We start from the raw sequence: 20,028 nt of genomic DNA on the forward strand, positions 1-20,028 counted from the left end.
AATAGTAATTGGACCATACTCTATTACATATATGCTTGGAAAAAGAATGCCCCCCACCCATTCTTTGTGCAAGTCCTGATGTGCTGTATAGGAAATGATGATTTTGGTGGAGAGAGGCAGAGGGGCAGGAAGAGAGGTGGGGAGAGACTTCTGGCTGGCTTCTTGTCACAGCTGCACACATTGCTATGGCAATCCCCCTTCACCTCCAATCCTTCTTCACCTCCACTAAGAATAAAGATGGAAGATTTTCCCCTAACCTAAATTCCGGACTCCGGCTGATTTTAAATACACGGTCATCACAATATATCATGTTAAAATTTCTTGACTGAAAAGGGGTTGCTATTCAAAAAAGTTTAAGAAATCCTAATATAAGAAAATAGGGCCAGATGCTAGTCTAAAAAAACAGAAGCAAGAAGGCCTTTCAGGGAAGACCTGGTAAAAGAAAAGCAACAAGCTCCTATGTAATATGGACCAATCTATGTCTAGGTGAATAAAGAGAATCTATACTGAATGAAAACTCATCATTGGTTATACTATGACTTATTACTAACCATCAGGTATCTTTTTTGACCACTTACTCCCCATGAAAATGAATGACAGAACCATGGAATAAGGCCATGTACAGTGTAGAATGTTAAAATTTAAATAAAGCAGTTTTTCATATATGTCATTTTTAAATAAGGAAATGATTCTCAAGTCTGCTCTGACAAATATTTAGAGCTATTATATGTAAAACCTGATGTTTAAATGGTTTCCAGAATCAGGATAAGGGTTTCTGAATGAATAGCCAGTTTTAACAACTCAACCCAGCATAAGAAAGCTCCAGGAAATCATGATCTTTGACTTTCCTCCTTAAATAATATAAATCCAGGGATCTAAATGTGAACATGAAAACAAGAATATAAAGCATATTCATCTTGAGTCCTCAGAACATTTCGTCTTGGCATGGAGCCAATTCAGTCCTTATAGTCTAGTTAACAAGTATTTTTTAGCAAATATCCAGGCTGTAGCACAAAATCAAGGGCTTTTAACACCAACAGGAGCTATTCTCACGGGTTGGGGGGTGGGAGGTGGGGTCAAACCAACTATCATTAGTTGAAAATATCTTTATATTTAGGGACAACTAATTACCAAAAGAAAAGAACAATGGGAAGAAGGCATTTTTGCTTTTGATATGCAGCAGGTGACTTTCTGTCCACTATTTCCTGTCGTTTTCCCCACCCCAATATGTATTCAGGGTCAAATTTGTTTTCCAATAAATCTAATAGTTAAGACTCAGGACTGGCATGAAATGAGACTTTTATAGACAACATAACCTGTAACAAAAGGAAATTTAGTCAATAATAGCATGGGAAGGAAATTGAGCAACACTACAAAACAAGTCCTTTACCATACAGCTCCCTCCATCTCCACATCTGCTACAATGGTAGGCCCCACATGGGAAGTGGCGAGTTCATTAAGCCTGAGGAGATCCAGCAATTAGGAAGCTTTGTTAAGAATTTGAGCCTTGATCCAACAAACCAGAGGTGCCTTAGGATGGTTTTATTTTGTTTGTAGAACAAACTAATTGCAGCAAGGACCTTGCCACAGATCCCAACCAAATTAGTAGTAGAAGCTGCTCCTACCACATAGATGCCAGACAAAGCAAAAAGGGGTATAGATAGTGTCTCTGCTCTTACTCCAAGGCTTACAATACCTACTCATAGGGGGCAGCTAAAGCACAGCAGATGTAGCATTGGGCCTGGATTCAGAAGCATGGAAGTTCAAATCCAGCTTCAGACACCCACTAATTGTGAGAATCTTGGGTATGTCACTTAACCTTCTTGCCTCAGTTTTTAAACTGTAAAATTAGGATAATAATAGCACCTCTCAGGGTTATTGTGAAGATCAAAGTTGTTCATATTTCTAAAGCATAGTGCCTAGCATTTACTAACAATTTATTCTCTCCTTACTCCTATCATAAGTAGACAATTTTTAAAAGTTTTAACTGATTTTATGAAAGAGGAAACAGCTCATTCTTATGAAGGCTTTTATACTTTCCTCACAAGCACTCTATAACCATTTCAGAATTGAGGTAACTGAGGCATAGGGCGATTAAAACAGCTATAAAATGACAGGACTAAGATCTGAATCTAAATTATGTCAATCTAAATCTGATGTTCTGATATTTTTAGCAAAATCAAAGAAACTACATGGGTAAACAGGGAGAATGTATTCAAAAAAAGATCCCCTGCCCTGATTTCTACCCAAACAACTGAATCAATAATAACATCAATGATAACTACCGAGATTTACATGGTTGGGAGGATCAAAAGGTTTAGAGCTATAAGAAGCAGAGGTTCATGGAGAGTTTCCAAAATCATAGAGCTAGTGACAGAAGCATTATCTGAACCCAGACTTTCTAACTACAGAGTCAAGGTTAAGTATGCCATAATACTTTACATTCTTTCTTCTAATCCTCAAAGTCAATACTATGAGATATACAGTATAGTGCAGTTTCAGATGAGAAAACTGAGGATCAGAAAGAGTGATACATTGACTGGAAAAGTCAGTATTCAAGCCTAGGTCTTCTGACTCAAAATAAAATTATCAAATACTACCAATGAAGAAGGGAAAGACAGACTCCTTCCTGAATATATGAACTGTTAATAGGGTTATCCCTATTAACCTTCTATTTTCTAATAGAGGAATAGGAGATTTTCTTTCTATCTCTCACAACAGGGTAAGAGACAGTCCTGGCTTTTTTGAAGGCTAGACTCGTTACATCCCTGACCAATTGTTAACACTTCCCTGGGACAAATTAGAATTTCCCATCTATATGTACATTTGCCCTAATATTTACCTTAAACTCCAACCTTAACCTTACTCACACATTAAACCTTACTTAACCCACAGCCTATATCTTTATACTAAAGATAATCCTAACCATAATTGCCTCAGAAGCCAACCTCACCTTTGATTCTAATTCTCTTACTATAGCATATAAGCTAATTGTAACTATAAACTAACTCTAACTTGATCTTAATACTCTATCTCTAGCATAAACCCTAACCTTAACCATAATCCTGAACTTGCCCTACCTAAACTTCCCGTACTATCATCTCTAGGTGATGAATCATTTTAAGAATGACTTACAATATATTAGGGCAATAAGAATATCATGGGTATAATGGAAAACTGAGTTTGCATTCAAATCCAGCCTTAGATACTTACTAAGCCATGTATCCCTGGACAAGTCACTTATTTCCCTCAGTTTTCTCACTTATAAAATGGGAACAATAACAACATCTATCTTTCGTGGTTTTTGTAATTGTCAATTAAGATATTTGAAAATCACTTAGAACTGTGGCTGGCACATACTAGGCATTATATAAATGGGAGGGGTGGGGTAGGGTGGGTGTGGGTATTAGTAGCAACAGTAGAAGAAGTAAATAAGGATAATAATAGCATCTAACTCTCAGAGTTGTTATAAAGAACAAATAAGGTAACATTTATAAAGCACTTAACATAGGGCCTGGCATAAAATAGATGCTTTATAATTAACTGTTAGCAATTATTATGGGGAAATGGTAATGTTCGGAAATCCCTTCATAAGGCACTAGAAACACACTATAACACAATTCAATGTACAGCAAAATTTTGTAAGAAAGACAGTTCCTAGATATCTTTTAAGGGAGTTTAGTTACCCAATAAAAGGCCTTCATTATAAAATAGTCTCTTATAGAAAGTTATGGCATAGCAGAAAAGGCACAAGATCTACCAGCAGAAAATCTGGATGTAGATCCTACTTTTTTTGGTACTTAATAGCTATGTGACATTTATGGGCTTCTGTATGCCCATCTTTCAAAGGAATAAATGATTTCCAGGACACCTCCATATCAGCCCTACCACTCTATGACACTGCTGCTATGTGGTTCATGCTATCTCCCTCTCTGAGGGAAGCACAAAACTATACCACAGAAGCATGGAATCTCAGTGGAATAAGAACCACAGAAACCATCTCATCTAATCACTTCCTTTTATAAATTAAAGAGCAAAATCACCCATCCAAGCAGCTCACTCTGTTCCAACCGAATGGCCAGGCTTAGAACTTGAGTCTCCTGACAACTAGTCTCAGGATTCTTTCAAAGATATCACATGACCTCTCTATCAGAAGAATAGAGAAATTTCAAACAAGAGAGGTCTGGCTCTTGCCAGCACAATGCAGCTAATCATTTAATAAAATAAACATTATCCCAAAGAGAAAAGAAGAGGCACCTTGACCCATTCTCAGCAGGGCACATATTGTAGAGTTGTTATATCAAGATCCAGGACAGGGCTACACTGGACTATCCATATTCTATCATCAGATTCCCCTTGTGATTAAAACAGATTTGAGGATCCGAGTCCAAAATCAAGACAAGAAACAAACTCAATAAGGAATTCCATGTGAGGATACCAACATACCTCTGTTGTGTGCTACAAATGATACAGAAATTACTAAGACTCAAAGAGATGTATTTACTTTATCCTGAACCAGAGCCCTCATTGTGTAACACTCATTCAGTATATAAGAAATGTAATTCAAATATCACCAGAAATATTTCTCAGATATTTATCTGAGAATTGGATTCTCAGATATATATCCCAGAAGAAAATAATTCCAACAAAACTAAAATGGATAAGTCATAAACACTCAATATCAAGATTCTCTGGATGGGTGACCACCAGGGTCTCTCAGGCTCTCCTCACCAGGGAGAGGAAATGTCTACCACTAATGAAGAAAAGCAGCACCCTTTAGAAGGCCTTAGCTTATGTGTCTTGATGTCTTTCCTCAAAAAATGTCTTCCTTGCCTTTTTCTTTCTTTTAACCTTGTTATATAACATGACCAAATGATATGGCTATTACAAATTTTCAATATTTCATTGTCTACCTCTTTCTATGGGTGATCCAATACCATTAAGACCCTCCCAACATTTATGAAATCATCCAAGGCTCCATTTTACTGACACAAAAAGAGAAGCTTATTGCTCTTATTACTGAACCTTGCCTATTTAAGCCCAACAAGACATTTTTCCTGGCCAAACTAAACAGTCACCCAATTAATTTTCAGTCAGCTGTGCCTGAAAGCTCCCAAAAAAATCAGATTTGTCACATGATTGTCTCACCAGGGAGAAGCTTACCTTTCATGTAGGCTTCAATCTTTCGAATAAGTTCATAAGACTTGGATCGATCTAGAAGGGTCCTAATGGCAGGGAGGGGGTCCAAGATAATGGTCTCCGGATGAGCATCAATATATTCCTAAAAGGAAAAATATTTTCATTTGAGAGGAAGCTAGATGGCACAGTAGAAAGAATGCAGGATTCAGAGCCAAGAGGATCAGGCATTTACAAGCTCAATTTCTTCATTTGTAAAAAGTGGGAATAACAGCAACTATTTTATAAGGCTGTTGTGAATAGGAAAAGAGGTCATACCTAAAGCTAGGCTTAACAAACTGTAACCTGTCATATAAATGGTGGTGGTAGTGGTGGTGGTGATTAAGCAGTGGAGAATATTTGTCAGGAAATTGCAGTTCTGTCAAAGGAGTCTTATCTTCTCTCCAATGAGAACAAAAGAGCATCTTGATTCCCACTGCTATGGGAAAAGAAATTCATATCTTTTAAAACACTTGAGTCAGTAAAATGCTTTATGCTCCACCCCTCCACCTCTACACACACACACACACACACACACACACACACACACACACACACACCCTTTCCCATCAGACTTCCCAGATCAAAATGCCATTAGGTGTTGACTCCTCAATTATATTCCTAGAGCCAATAAATGAAAGGCAAGGAATAACATCTAAGACAACCATAGCCAATACCCACCACCAGAACAAAATAAAAACAGCAACAATAACGTGTGTGTGTGTGTGTGTGTGTGTGTGTGTGTGTGTGTAGCTTTTTAAAGTCTTCTAAGCCTTTACAAATACTATTTTGTACTCATCACAACAGTGACAGTTAAGTACTACTAATATAAGTATTATTATGATGTAATTATATCATTTATATACTAATATATATTATACACATATTTAAATATTATATATAATAGGTTAATATTACTGTTCTTCAGTTGTGTCCAATACCCTCTGACCCACTTTGGGGTTTTCTTGGCAAAGACATTGGAGTGGTTTGCCATTTCCTTCTCCAGCTCATTTTACAAATAAGGAAACTGAAGCAAAACATGAAGGGAACTGCCCAGCATCAAATAGCTAAGTGTATTACACTTGAACTCAGATCTTCCTGACTGAAGGCCCAGCACTGTATCTACTTCAACACCTAGAAACCACATATTAATATATAATGTTACAATTCTATAGTAATAATAATTTTTTAAAAGTCTTTTTGTTAGCCTTTTTTTTTTTTTAAACAAAGACCAACCCACTTGGTTTGAGTTTTACCCAATCTGATAGTATTTTCAAAGCCCTTACTATTCTGAACTAGGGATAGACATTTTTAGAAGTGAAATCTAATAAACTTCAACAGTCATGATGTCCCAAAACCTTGCTTTATTTCTAAATCATTTTGCCTGGCTTTTTGCTTTCTATTTATTAACCTTTACTTTGAATCCTACTTATATGTTTATAAATGAAATATCCTATGTTTTGTCATTTCTTTGATAAAGGACTAGGTCATTTTTTCATCTCATATTCCTTTTATATGCTTTCTATGTGTAAAAATGTGTAGCACAGTCTAGTGTTATGATCAAGAACAAAGGGAAAAGTGTGAGATATAGGTGCAGAGCAGACATTTAGAAATTCCATTATTAATAATAGCTAACACATAAATTGCCAGATACTGCTAAATTAAACACTTACCAAAAAAAAAAAAAAAAGTATCTCATTTGATCTTCACAACAACCCTGGAGTTATTATTATTTCTATTTTAAGGAAGAGGAAATCCAGGAAAATAGATTAAGTAATAATAGGTAACATTTACATACTATTTTACTATGTGCCACACACACACACACACACACACACACGGGCCTCCACCTCAGCACTCCACAATTTAAAATCTTATTTCTGACTTCAAATCTAAATGAAATTACTTGCTCCTACTCAGTTTTCTTGGCTAATTTGAACCATATCCTATCCCTTAATGGTGAATGTCCTCCTAGCTTCTAAACTGTGGGCTCTCTTCTCTTTTTATATGCTCTCTATTTCGATTCCTAGGATCTAGTCTCTTATCCAATCCATCAAAATAATCTTCCTCAAGTACTAGTCTGATCAGGTCCATACACTCCAAGCATATCCTACTGTGTTCTATTGTGTACAGTCTGCAGTTTCAAATATAAACTTCTTCCTAATCTGGTTCTAGTCCCTATTTCCAATCTTCTTTAATATTGTTCCCTTTTCATACTATTGTCTACATTTCAGTTAACCCTGCTGAGCTAAAACTAGCTAATCCCGTGTGGACTATGGAGTCTCACACGGAGTAGACAATGTTTGTTACAAAGAATTGAACTACATATGATTTGACCGACTTTAGCCAATACAAGGCAATTTTCTCAAGGGAAAGGACTGTCATCTTCCTTTTTCTCAAGTTTTGTTGACTTGCTGCTATGTATTAAACTCCAAATTAGTCAAAAGCAACACACAGGCATTAAAGTAAGAGCCTTTTAAATATTTTTCCCCCATGGGGTGGAGAAGTGTTAATTTAAATGCTTTAATATAGACAGACACCTTTTAGATGCTACATTAAAGAACCCAAACATTACAGTGATTTTTTTCAGTGAAATTTGCTATGTTTCACCAAAGAATTTCAGTGGGATACCAGAGAAACTGAGCAAGACAGAGATTAGAGACCAACTTAATAGTTTATTAAATGGAGAGATATACTGGGACCAAATGGATCTTGGTCTCGGGCTGGACGAGACTATCATATCAAAGAATCCAGCACTGAGCATTAGACAGCAAGACTCTTTTATAGGATAACAAGAACAATGACATAATGGGGGAGGTACCTGGATGAAAATAACCTAATGGGGGAGGCACCTAGGATGACATAATGAAGGGAGGTACTGGAGAGGTTACTGATATTTTAATAATGTCTAAAATGGATAGACCTTTATCCTGTCAAACATTAAGAAGGAATGATTATAACCTCAAGATATAAAATCTTTATCTTACCAACCATTTAAGAGGGAATGATTATAGCCTGGGGTTTTAGGGCAGAGCAACTGAGGTAGACCTTTATCTCATCAAACATTAAGAGAGAAAGGTTACAACCTGAGGCAGAGTAACTAAATAGGACAATTAGGGAAATTAGGTCAGGATATCAAAAGGGAACTGTGGCACAACATCAGTATGATTGAAGTTAACAAAAACACATGATATGCATTATATAAAGAACAGTACTGATATTATCTTTGCATATATTTAATAAAATAAATTCTTAATAAAGAAAAAAATACTGATTCTTAATAACTAAATAGCAATAAATTCTGGTGATTTTACAGGTGGAATTTCATATTTATAAACCACTCACATATAAAATTGGAAAATACAAAGTTCTTCTCTTACTAAATATACTTCAAAAATGGGGAGAAAGTCTGAAGCAACAATAATGAAGACCCAGGCCTGACAAATTTCTGGACCAAAAAATAGTTTCGTAAGAGACATTTTATTAATGAGGATGGAGAGAGACACAGAGACAGAAATCAGATTAATGAAGTTAGTTCACTCCAATCTGTAAATGAAAAAAAAAAAAAAAAAAAAAGGAAAACAAGAAGAGAGGAAAGGGAAAATATAAGCAAACACTAAAATAAGCTTTTGACACAGAATGCATGCCAATGATCTTAGTGGAAGAACTATTCTTAAACACATTCATTAGAGGGAATAAGGGATTAAGGAAGAAAGGAGGCTTTCACAAGAGGAAGAAAGAGTTTTTCCAATGGGTCTATCATCCACAAATGGATTTCCTTTTCTAAGTCTCTCAACCTATCTATTGTGTCACAAGCTTCATAAAATTTTAATACTTCTTTTAGAATTACCAAAGAAATGCTTAAAAGGGATATGTACTATTCTACTATTATAGAAAAAGGAAGGATCTAGGCTGTTTCCATAACAAATGGTAAACACAGTCTCATTTGAAGCAATTGCTAAGCTGCTTCTCCAAAATACCATTCACTGGACTTAAAACTAAAGCCTGGCTTTAACCAGTCAATGGAAAAGAAGTTAGAGAAAGGCAGATTCAAATAGCTCTGGGATTAAAGGAGGATTTCAGCAGAATCCACATTCGTAATAGCTCATAATTATATAACACATTATAGTTAACAAATCACTTTTCTCAAAACAAACCTGCAGTGTAATCAGCACCATCAGCATTCTCTTCTTCCCACCATTTTCCAAAACACTAAAAATACAAGTAAACTGATCCACCGTTACATTACTAGAATGTGTCAACTCAAAGATCTGTACCCAAGTCCCCAAGTCCTTTTTAGAACTTTAGTAACTTTTATTACTACCTACTCACCCAGGGACCTGTAGTAAGTCAGATATACCATCTTGTATTAGAAGAATGTCTCAAACTGGAGGTACCAGTTCTCTTTTATTATCCTGTTTCCCTAATTATCTGACTCGGTTTCCCTTAATTGTCCTGCCTCGGTTTCCCTTAATTGTTCTGCCTCGGTTTCCCTTAATTGTTCTGCCTCAATTGTTCTGCTCAATCCTGCAAAACCTTCCCTTTTAATGATCAGAATATTTAATAAGGATAAAAGATCTTATATTTCAGAATATCAGAATGCCTCTTCCCATCCCAATCTATCAGAATATCAGATACCTTTTTATCAAGATGCCTCCCCCCACCCTGTCAGAGTCCTTGCTCTTAACACCCTGACTCCACCCCTGCCTCAGTCTGCCCCTTGTAGCTATAGGTCATTGAGAACTCACATTGTTTTTTGGATTCTTGGAGACTATAGTCTCATTCAGCCCTGGGACCAAACCATGGATCCAATTGGTCCCAGTAAATCTCTCCCTTTCAAATAAAATAATAAATACTCTCTAATCTCTATTTTGCCTCAGTTTCTTCTGCATTACATTTTGGAGGCTTCCCACCAAGGTATCAGAAAATGAGAGCAGGATTAAAGAATAGAGGCCTTTGAGTCTCTGCCTTGGGCCTCAGGGCAGCTGGAGATCTGGGTTCTTGGCCTGGAGAGGTTGGTCCTCTGGATTTGTTTCCAGAGTCACCAGGAAAGAGAGCAGTTTTCAGCCACAACCATGCTTGAAGCCCAATGGTGGACACTCCATTTAGGCCATGGAAGAGTAAGTCTGGATGTTTTAGGACACAATATCTGATCTGTTTATCTGTCTGTCTGTGCTAGCATCTGGATTCTCAGAATAATAAAATGTTGATGGGCATTAAATTCTGAGATGGGTATCATTCCAGGATGCTAGATGATACCCTCTAGGTTGGGTGTCTTCTAAGACACATCTGGTCTGATCTGATTTTGAGCGCCTTTTTGGGCACTCTGGTTATATGTGTGAAATGTTTTGTTTAATATTTAATTGTGCAGTCTGTATGATTTGTGTTCTGTGTGATTTGTCTGTTAAAGAGCTCTGCTAAAGGTTTAAGAACAATGATTAAGAAATTTGGGGATTGGTTATTTCAATGTTGCAACTGTATTTAGTATAAAATTTGCTTGTGATTTTTAACTTTTAACTTGTTGCACTAATTTGTAAGTATTTTAAACTGGCTGATGGTTTTTTGCTTTGGAACAGGTTTCCAAAGCCTGCTAGAGTAAAGGGCAATAAAACCTTATCTGATTGAAACCCAAGCAAGAGAAAACATTTGATTAGGAATTTTAGGATGATTCTGAAATTGTGGGAAATAATTTTACTATTGCTTATGCATGCTAGATTTGTTTATTCCAAGTATAAGATGTTGGTTGAATACTGAAACCTTTATTACTAAAGAGGAAAGAGAGAGAGAGAGAGAGAGAGAGAGAGAGTGTGTGTGTGTGTGTCTAACTTTTCTGAAGGCTCCAACTCTGGCGAAAGAAACTATGCTGTTTAGTGAAATTCATTATTTGAAATATGATAGCAAAAGCAGTTTTATATTATTAAGAATTTAAAGCTGTACTTGATTGGATTTTAAGTTAAAATATAGATTATTAAAACAAAATGCCAGTAACTTACCTTAGGGGGGAGGTCGTGTTTGTATCACCCTATTTAGATGGTATGTTGCTTTCTAGAAGTATTGGGTAATTTGTAAACTATGAGTAATGCCTTAAAAATTTGTCAGCTTTGCTGGATATATGTCCAAGTTTTTATATTTGGTTCAAAGTTATTTGTGAATCTTGAAGTTTAAAGTTTAAAAAGTGATTTAAAGACAAAGGACAAGAAAGATTGATTGAATTGCAAAAGCAATTAATAGTTTAAATGGAGCATCTAGTATTGGTTTGGGAGTGTTTAAAGCATGTCAGAGAAAGTTTGAACAAGTAGGCTTTGGGAGGAGAGAGACAGAGATGGGACAAGAAGAGATTGTGTGACAGAAGGAGGAAGAGAGAGGAAAATGGCTTTCCAGAAATAGGGAACAAAACGGCACAAACTCCTAGTGAATTTGCCATTTGCCTTGGGAAATGATATATCCCAAGAGGTTGGGGCCTGTCTTTAGCTGGCAGACTGGATCCTGAGGAAACTGGCACCCTAAAAAGCTATGAGAAGTTGGGGTAGGGAATGCATGGTGGAATGGGGGAAGGGCAACCACGTAGAAAAGGGCCTTGTCAGGTGATCTAATCCCCCCCCTCCCATTAAGTATGGTGGCTTTTTAACAAACTGCAGCTCCTTGCTGGTTCAAACATTAATTGCTTCTACTGTTTAAAGGAAAAGCTTATATGGTGTTAATAACTGAATGTTTTATTTTTATTTTTCAAGTCTATAGCTGCTCTAAGAAGTTTGCTTAAATTAAGTTTTCTGAAAGTACTTTATTTCTACAAAGATATCCTATCTGTCTTCAGCAAATTATTTAATGTTTATTTAAATGCATAATGGTTTCCTTGGTTAAGAAACATGATAATAAATGTGACCTATAATTTGGTAAGGCTATTTCTAAAAGTTTGATATTTTTAAGAATTTTTCAGATTCTTTTATGTGGAATTGAGTATTCTGTAAAAGTTTAATTGATTGTATTGATTATATCCTGAGATTATGCCCATCATGTAAAGGGCTTCTGAAAATAATAGCTTTTTTTCCTATGAAAGATAACTTGTAAATTTACTGAGACAAATTTCTTACTGTTATCAATATAAGATTATGGTATTTCTAAAAGTTTAATATTTTTAAGAACCTCTTGGATCCTTTTATGTGGTATTAGGATATCTAAGTTTTAATTATTTGTATTAGGTCATCCTGAGGTCATTTAAAGAGCCTCTGAAAATAACAGGTTTCTTTTCTTTTTTGTCCTTTTGAAAATGTTTTCTGTTATGGACAATATGAAATATGGAATATTTGTCTATATATTGGGTATTTTAAAGCAAAATGATTTGTATGTATAATGTTCACTTATGAAACTGTCTACTTAGATATGAAAGAAGTGAACTTACTGAGACATTCTTACTGTTAGAAATATAAGGTTATGGTAAATATCTGTTTAGATTTTATCTGAAACTACAGTTAATGGGATTTATTATTGGAAAATTTCTTGGGCTTATAATTCATGTTATTTGGGAGTTTTAAAACTCCACCCTCTGACAGTTAGTAGGACAATTAACTGGAGTAAAAATGAATTAAAGCTATTTTATCCTGTATGTGCTGAAAGTAGAGTTTTAACTGCTTATGTTGTGTTATAGTAGTGTCCCTGCATTTTTTCCTCTTGTGACTGATTTCTATTATCAGGGCAATGGTCAATAGAAACTGTTAATGCAATTCAATTGCTGTCATACCTTGCTATTTCCAATCTGATTATATGTAATCATTACATCCTAAATATTTGGGTTAGGGTTAGTATTTTAGCCTGATCTTCTATCTGTTACTGAATATTGTGTCTATGATATTCAAGTGTTCTTAAAAAAAAAAAAAAAGTCTCTAAATAATGAGAGGGATAATTAGCACAGTGAGACCTGATTGCTATTTATTTGGGACTATAGCTGACAGCCTTTTGCCTGTGAGACAAGCATCTCTTCACATAGAAAACTGCTGGCCAATCTATTTTGGCCTCTCCATATCTTGTAGCAGTCACTGTGGACCAGTCTTTCTATCTCAGACAATTCTAATCTTTATTTGTTAGATTTGTGGGTTTTTTGTTTTATATTTTGGTCAAATTATAGATTATTGACTTGCTTTTGGGACCTAGATCAGCTTAGATTGCCAACATATCATATCACACGTATCCCCTGCATGGATTGAGAGTCTCCATCAGTACCCAGCCTGAAGCACTTTTTGAGACTATCATCCCTGCACCTACTGTATTTTGAACTGATATGGGGAATTTGGGAACCCTGACTGGGTCATCTATTACTGTGTGTTTAAGATTTGGGATGGAAATTGTTAAAACTGTGTAACTATTGCTGTAGGTTTGAGGGATTTTAGAAAACTTACTGTACTAGTCTGTTATGTATAATAATTTTGATTTACTCTTGGGATTTATATGTGGAATGGTTATTTGATGATTCTTTTCCGTGAGAAAAAAAAGGGAGGAAGAGATAGGAAGTTTTGGGACTGGAAGTCTCTCTGATCTGTTTCTCCACTCCAGTTACTCCAGTTCCTTAATTAGTATTTCAGCATTTTGGTATCAGGCCTCCAAAATTTCGGGGATTGTCTGCCTTGGTCTAACTGCATAATATGCTCAGAAATCTGTTTCTTAGTAGCAGTTTCTGAAGTATCAGAGGGAACAGGTGGAGTTACTCCAGGCCCCACTTTTTCCCTTTTTTGGAGTCCCTGACAGACTTGAGGTGCCCCTCTTAGGATGGGCAGCAGGACTGTCCTGAGTACTGCTACTCCCTATATAAGGAGAGGCTGAGTTAAATGTACAAATGACCACAGATCTAACTCGCAGTGAACTGTCCATCTCAAACTAGATTCTCTGGCTGAGATGTCACAACTGCAGAGGATCTGATATGCTAGCAACAGGAAGCCTTTGTATTGCTGATTAACTCTGGGATTATCAGGGAGAGGCTTGTCATAGCCATAAGTCCTTGCATTTTTCTAGTTTTATTTTGGTTTATTTACTTTAGATAGGGTTGGTCAAAATCATGGTGCTAAGACTTATCTAGAAGAAGGTAATTCAATGATTTAAATATTCAGAAGAGAGTGTGGAATGTTGTGCCACAGTTCTCTTGTATCATCTTGACTCAGTTTCCCTAATTATCCTAACTCAGTTTCCCTAAATTATCCTGCCTCTTTTCCCCTCAATTGTTCTGCTCAATACTGCAAAACCATCTCTCCCTCTTAATGATCAGAATATTTGATAAGATTAAAGATCTTACATTTTAGAATATCAGAATGTCTCTCCCATCCCAATCTATCAGAATATCAGATATTGTCTTATCAAGATGCCTCTCCCCATCTCCTGTGCCTTTCTCCCATTATGTCAGAGTCCCGTTCCCACTCTCAGTGCTCTGACTCCACCCCTGCCTCAGTCTACCCCCTGAGTCTGAGCCACATGTATATATGTCATTGAGAACTCACATTGTTTGCTGGATTCTCGGAGATGATAGTCTTATTCAGCCCTGGGACCAAACCATTTGGTCCCAGTAAATCTCTTCCTTTCAAATAAAATATTAAATACTCTAATCTCTATCTTGCCTTAGTTTCTCTGCCATTACACCATTCCACATGAAGAGAAAAGATTATAGCAAAAATCCAAGAATTTTCATTGAAAATGAAACCTTTTATACATGCTGTCTCCTCCATTAGAATGTAATCTCCTTGGGAACAGGAACTACCCAGCTTTTCTATTTGTATCCCTAGGGCTTAGCAGAGTGCTCTGCATAGAACAAGAACTTAATAAATATTCATTAATTCAGATAATGCACATCTGTAGGATCTGTGATTTCGAGAGAGCCTTGTCCAAGATGAGATAAAATTGATAATTTAAAAGCTAGCAACATTCAGTTTTAAGATAAAAAGATTTAAGAGTAAAATATATCCATCTTGGAGCCACATGGGATAGCAAGATGCTTCAGTGGATAGAGTACAAGACCTGGAATCAGAATGATCAGAATTCAAATCAAGCCTCAAATACTTATTAGCACTTACTAATGACCCTGGGTATGTCATCTAACATGTGTTTGCCTTAATCCATTACAGAAGGAAATGGCAAAATGGAATTTCTACCAAGAAAACCACATCAACATTATTGGCATGATTCACATAATCATGAGGAAAGGACTGGACAACAACAATCCACAGGGGAGAGGGAAAGAGCTATTTGCCTTAGCTCCACAAGATAGAATGAAGAATGGATAAAAGTCCTAGAGGAGGGAATATTAGACTCAATTTAAGGAAAAACTTGTTAAAGGCAAAATTGATAATCTTAGTTATATAAACTGTGTCTCCCCCCCCCCCCCCCTTCCAATCTTTGGGGAGGGAAGGGTTGGAAAGGAATCTTTTGGGAAAGGGTGGTCCTTGGTCTCAAACCTTCCCAGCTTCTGGGAGGGACCCTACCTTCCTAGGGGAAACTCCCAGATAAGTAATCTCTTTCACTTGGAAATCTCGGCCTGGGGCATGGTCAACTCCTCTATTAAGTTGAAAATTAGTCCATCATTCATCTATTTGGAGATTGGCCCTGGCTCAAAGCCTAGAGACTATGTGCCCAGACTTTTACAAAAATCCTAACAGGATTTTGCCCACTAAGAAAAAGCTGTTTTCTTAGGGTAATAAATCCATTCTTGCCACAAACCTCAAACCTGTATTACCAGCCAAAGGGGATTTCTCACACCTCAACATTAATAGGTTAGCTCTCACTGGAGATCAAGTGGAGGTTAGATGACCACTTGAAGATATCAAAGAGGGAATTTTGTATTCAGGTACAAATTGGATTTTGTATATGCTAAAGTTCAAGTCTATGACTGCTTTCTCTTCATTCTACCCCATTCCTAATTTTTTTTTTTTCCCACTTGAGAATATACTTTAAATATTCTCTAATAAACGAATGCAATGCTATTCAGTCTTCCCTCATTTTATGTATGCTTTTCCTTCTGAATAAGGTATGGCATTTGAAGACATTCTATCTTAGCAAATCTCAGTGATACTTTTATGAATTCAAATTTGTTGCTATGGGTTAAAATTGCTAGTTCATCTCATTTGTCATATATGTATCTCGCTAAAATCCAACCTGCAGAAAGCTTTTTTTTGACCCCCTTAATCCTAGAGATGTTCCATTGGGATTATGCCCAATCTACTCTTTTTTTTTTGTACGGTTGTTTCTTTCATTAAAATGTGAAATCCTTAAAGACTCCGTTTTTCTCTTTTTGTATCCCTATCTCTAAATGTAATGCCAATGTTAAGTAATGACACAGTAATGAGCAAAAGTTAAGCTTTTAATAATGCTTGTTGACTGATGAGACATCTCCAGCCCCATGGTTTTATTTCTGGCTCTTTTCTTAGATTTTTCTTATCTGGGAATATATCTAAGCTTTTCTTCTTTCTACATTGTAAATATATACACACAATATATATATATGGGGGGGGGGATATGTAGACATGAATACACATATATTAATATACAATTTAATTTAATGCAGCACATAGGTAATGATCAAAGGAAGAAATACACATAAGTGACACTAATTTTCATTGGAATATACTACTGATCCCTCCTAGAAAAATAGAAAAGAAAAAAAGTTTCAAGATAGATCACAGGGGGCAGCTAGGTGGCACAGTGGATAGAGCACCAGCCCTGTAGTGATGATGAAGGACCTCAATTAATTCAGACATCTGGCATACCTCTGTCAAAATAAAATATTACAAAGATTCTTGATACACTATCATGATAATATGTGGGGAGCTGGCACTAAGGTCACATTCCAAAGACTGTCCTAACCTTAAATAGGCAGATATCTAGGCATCTCTCCTAATCACATCATGGAGTTTCCTAAGACCAAAGACACCTGATCAGCTCATCCTTGGGCGGGAAACCAATCCTTTGTCTAGGACCCTCACCCTGTACTAAGTTTGTGCAACCCTGCTATATATACCTGTACTATTGCACTCATCAAAACGAGGCTTGATCAGATTGTTTTGTCTTGTCTCCTCCTGTGCGTCCCCTCTCTCTTGCTTCTGTCTCTTTTCTTCCAGGGTCCACACACTCTGCCTCGCAGGCCAAGGCAAATGGCGCCCAACATGGGGTCCGGAAAATTTGGAGTAAGGAGTAGCCATTGCTAGATCGAACCTCTCAACAAAAAGACTGTGCAGTCCTGGAGAATTTAGAGAATATGGTCGCCACGGGTCCACCTGCCCCGAGGAACAGAGACCTGGGTGGTAAGAGGTTTCGATACCAAGAAAGAAAAGAAATTAGTGTATATCATAGATTTATTGAGGGTTTCAAAGACTTATTAAGGACACATAAAGGTTAAGAAAAAAAGAATTTGTAAAATTTTTAAGTTTTTAGAAGATGTCTGCCCATGGTTCCTGTAGGAAGGAACCATTGATGAGAAAAGGTGGAAAATAGTTGGAGATTGCCTTAATGATTTTTATATTAACAAAGTAATTCAGGACAGTTCCTCTTTCTTAAAAGGTGCCCTTAAGCGTACCAATTTTAGGCTCGAGTTAGGTTCCCATAACAATGAAAAGGACAGTGGACAATGATATTGATTAGGCATTTGGGAAAGTAAGTCTGTCTGGGTGCCTTTTGGTGTACCATCTGGTTCTGGTCTGGTCTGTTGCTAGCAACCTGTGGTCTCAGAATAAATACCGATGGCTTTAAAAGTTCGGGGACACTGGAAAATATCCTCTGGGTATGTGTTATGTTTAATGTTGTAACTGTGTGTTCTATGTTCTGTGTGATTTTGTCTGTCTTTTGTTGGTTGAAAAAAATTTTAAGAACACCATTGCAACTGTGCTTAGTAAAATGAAGCTCCATGTGTGTCTGTGATAAAAGCAAGTTTCTAAAAGATAAGAATTCAGCCTCTGTGTTGCAGGCTTATAAAATATCAAGAAGTTTGAAAAATCTCTCTCTCTCTCTCTCTCTCTCTCTCTCTCTCTCTCTCTCTCTCTGTCTCTGTCTCTGTCTCTTTGTCTCTGGCTGACTGCAGCAGCCTGTGAGAAAAAGGGAGAGAAGGGAAGAAATTAAAAAAAAAATAGATTGAAAGGGATTTGAAAGTTTGGAAAGTTAAAAAAATATATCTAGAAGAGCAGTGTGCTAACATTTAAAGAATAGAAGTTTGAATGGAATATCTAGGCATTCTCTGTGAAGGCAGAGAAAAGCACTAAATGGGCTTGGAAGTTCATAGAAGACTCTTTGGATTCTGGAAGGGAAAAAGGGAATTCAAGGTGAAACAAACAAACTTTTCTCCCGGGACCGAGATCTTGGAAACAGCCCCTAGTCTGTTTGCTGATGTAATAGCTTTGTTAAAGTTTTAAGAACAATGATTAAGGAATTTGGGAATTGGTTATTTGAAAATCTGCTTGTGATTTTAAAACTTTTTACCTGATGTACTAATTTTGTTAAGTAAATGTAATTTAGATATTTTAAACGGACAGGAAAGTTCTTTTTTTCCCTTGAAACAGAGCCTATCAGAGTAAAGAGCAATAAAATTCAAAAGCTCTGGAGATAAGATGCTGTTAGAAGCTGTTAGAAGAAATGTGGCAGAAATAGAAAAAACAAAACAAAACAAAACTTTCAAAAACAGCTATATTAGTTTGGTTCAGAGTTTGTTACCTTCTGAAATATATTAAGTTATTTGTTAACATAAGTTATGTCCAGTAGAGCTGGATTTAGTGGGTTTTGTGGAAGTTTGGGCTATTTACTATATAGTGTGAATCTTACAGGTTTTTGAAGGAAAAAGGAAAGAGAAGGTTTGGAACTTGGTAGATTTGGGAAGAAAGTAAATAAACTGATGGGCTAAATCTTGAAAAGGATCCCCATGCAGGCCATTGAGTGGGGAACCTGGAGGGAGGTTTTTTCCTAGGGGGTAGGAATGGGGTAAGGGAGTCCTCTCCCCTCTCCCCCAAGTATGTTCCTGCCATTTTTTTTCTTCTCTGATTACTGTCAGTGCAGCAAACTGTGATTTTAAAGGAACATGCTTATTTCTAGGTTAATTGACTGAATATTTATTTCTTGATACATAAATGTTTTCTTGGTTGAGGAATATGGTCATAAATGTGATCCATACTTTGGTAAGAATATTTCTAAAAGTTAATTGCTATTTTTAAGAAACTTCTTGAATTTTTATATGTGGAATTGGGTATTCTGTATAAGTTTAAATTGATTGTATTTGGTCATCCTGAGGTTATTTAAAGGGCCATTTTTTCTTTGTCCTTTTGGAAATGTTTCTGTTATGGACAATATGTAATTTGGGATATTTTTCTATATATTGGGTATTTTAAAAAGCAAAATGATTTGTATGTATAATGTTCACTTATGTAACATCTACCTAGATATGATAATTGTTCTAAGTTGTGAACTTACTGAGACAAAATTTCATTTATTACTATAAGACTATGGTAAATCTTTGTTTAAGATTTATCAGAAATTTGATTAATGAAATTTGTTATTGGAGGTAAAATTTCTTGGGCTTGCAGTTAATTAGTTAATGCTATTTGGGAGTTTTAAAGCTCCACCCTCTGAGAGTTACTGGGACAATTGATTGGAATAAAACTGGGTTAAGGCTATTTTATTCTGCATGTGCTGAAGGTTGAGTTTTGATTGCTTATGTTATGTTATACTTATGTTCTTGCATTTTTCCTCCTGTAACTGATCTCTATGATCAGAGTAATGATCAAAAGAATTGTTAATGCAATTCATTTATGTCATGCCTTGCTATTTTCAGTCTGATTTTATCTTAAATGCTTGGGCAACTAACTATTTGGCCTGGTCATCTCTCTGTTACTGGATATT

At 36.2% G+C, this 20,028-nt stretch overlaps 1 protein-coding gene across 6 annotated transcripts in view; it reads right to left on the reverse strand.

Moving 5' to 3' along the window:
• The window catches only part of ITPK1 (inositol-tetrakisphosphate 1-kinase), a 328,102-nt gene that overhangs the window by 99,043 nt on the left and 209,031 nt on the right, over positions 1-20,028 (reverse strand). For all 6 annotated transcript variants that reach the window (XM_031952304.1, XM_031952307.1, XM_031952305.1 and 3 more), the window contains one exon: positions 5,164-5,281. In XM_031952304.1, the coding sequence (XP_031808164.1) occupies positions 5,164-5,281 (118 nt within the window). The remainder of the gene's footprint in view (positions 1-5,163; positions 5,282-20,028) is intronic.

Source organism: Sarcophilus harrisii, chromosome 2 (assembly GCF_902635505.1).
Source record: "Sarcophilus harrisii chromosome 2, mSarHar1.11, whole genome shotgun sequence".
In the NCBI taxonomy this organism is placed as follows: domain Eukaryota; kingdom Metazoa; phylum Chordata; class Mammalia; order Dasyuromorphia; family Dasyuridae; genus Sarcophilus; species Sarcophilus harrisii.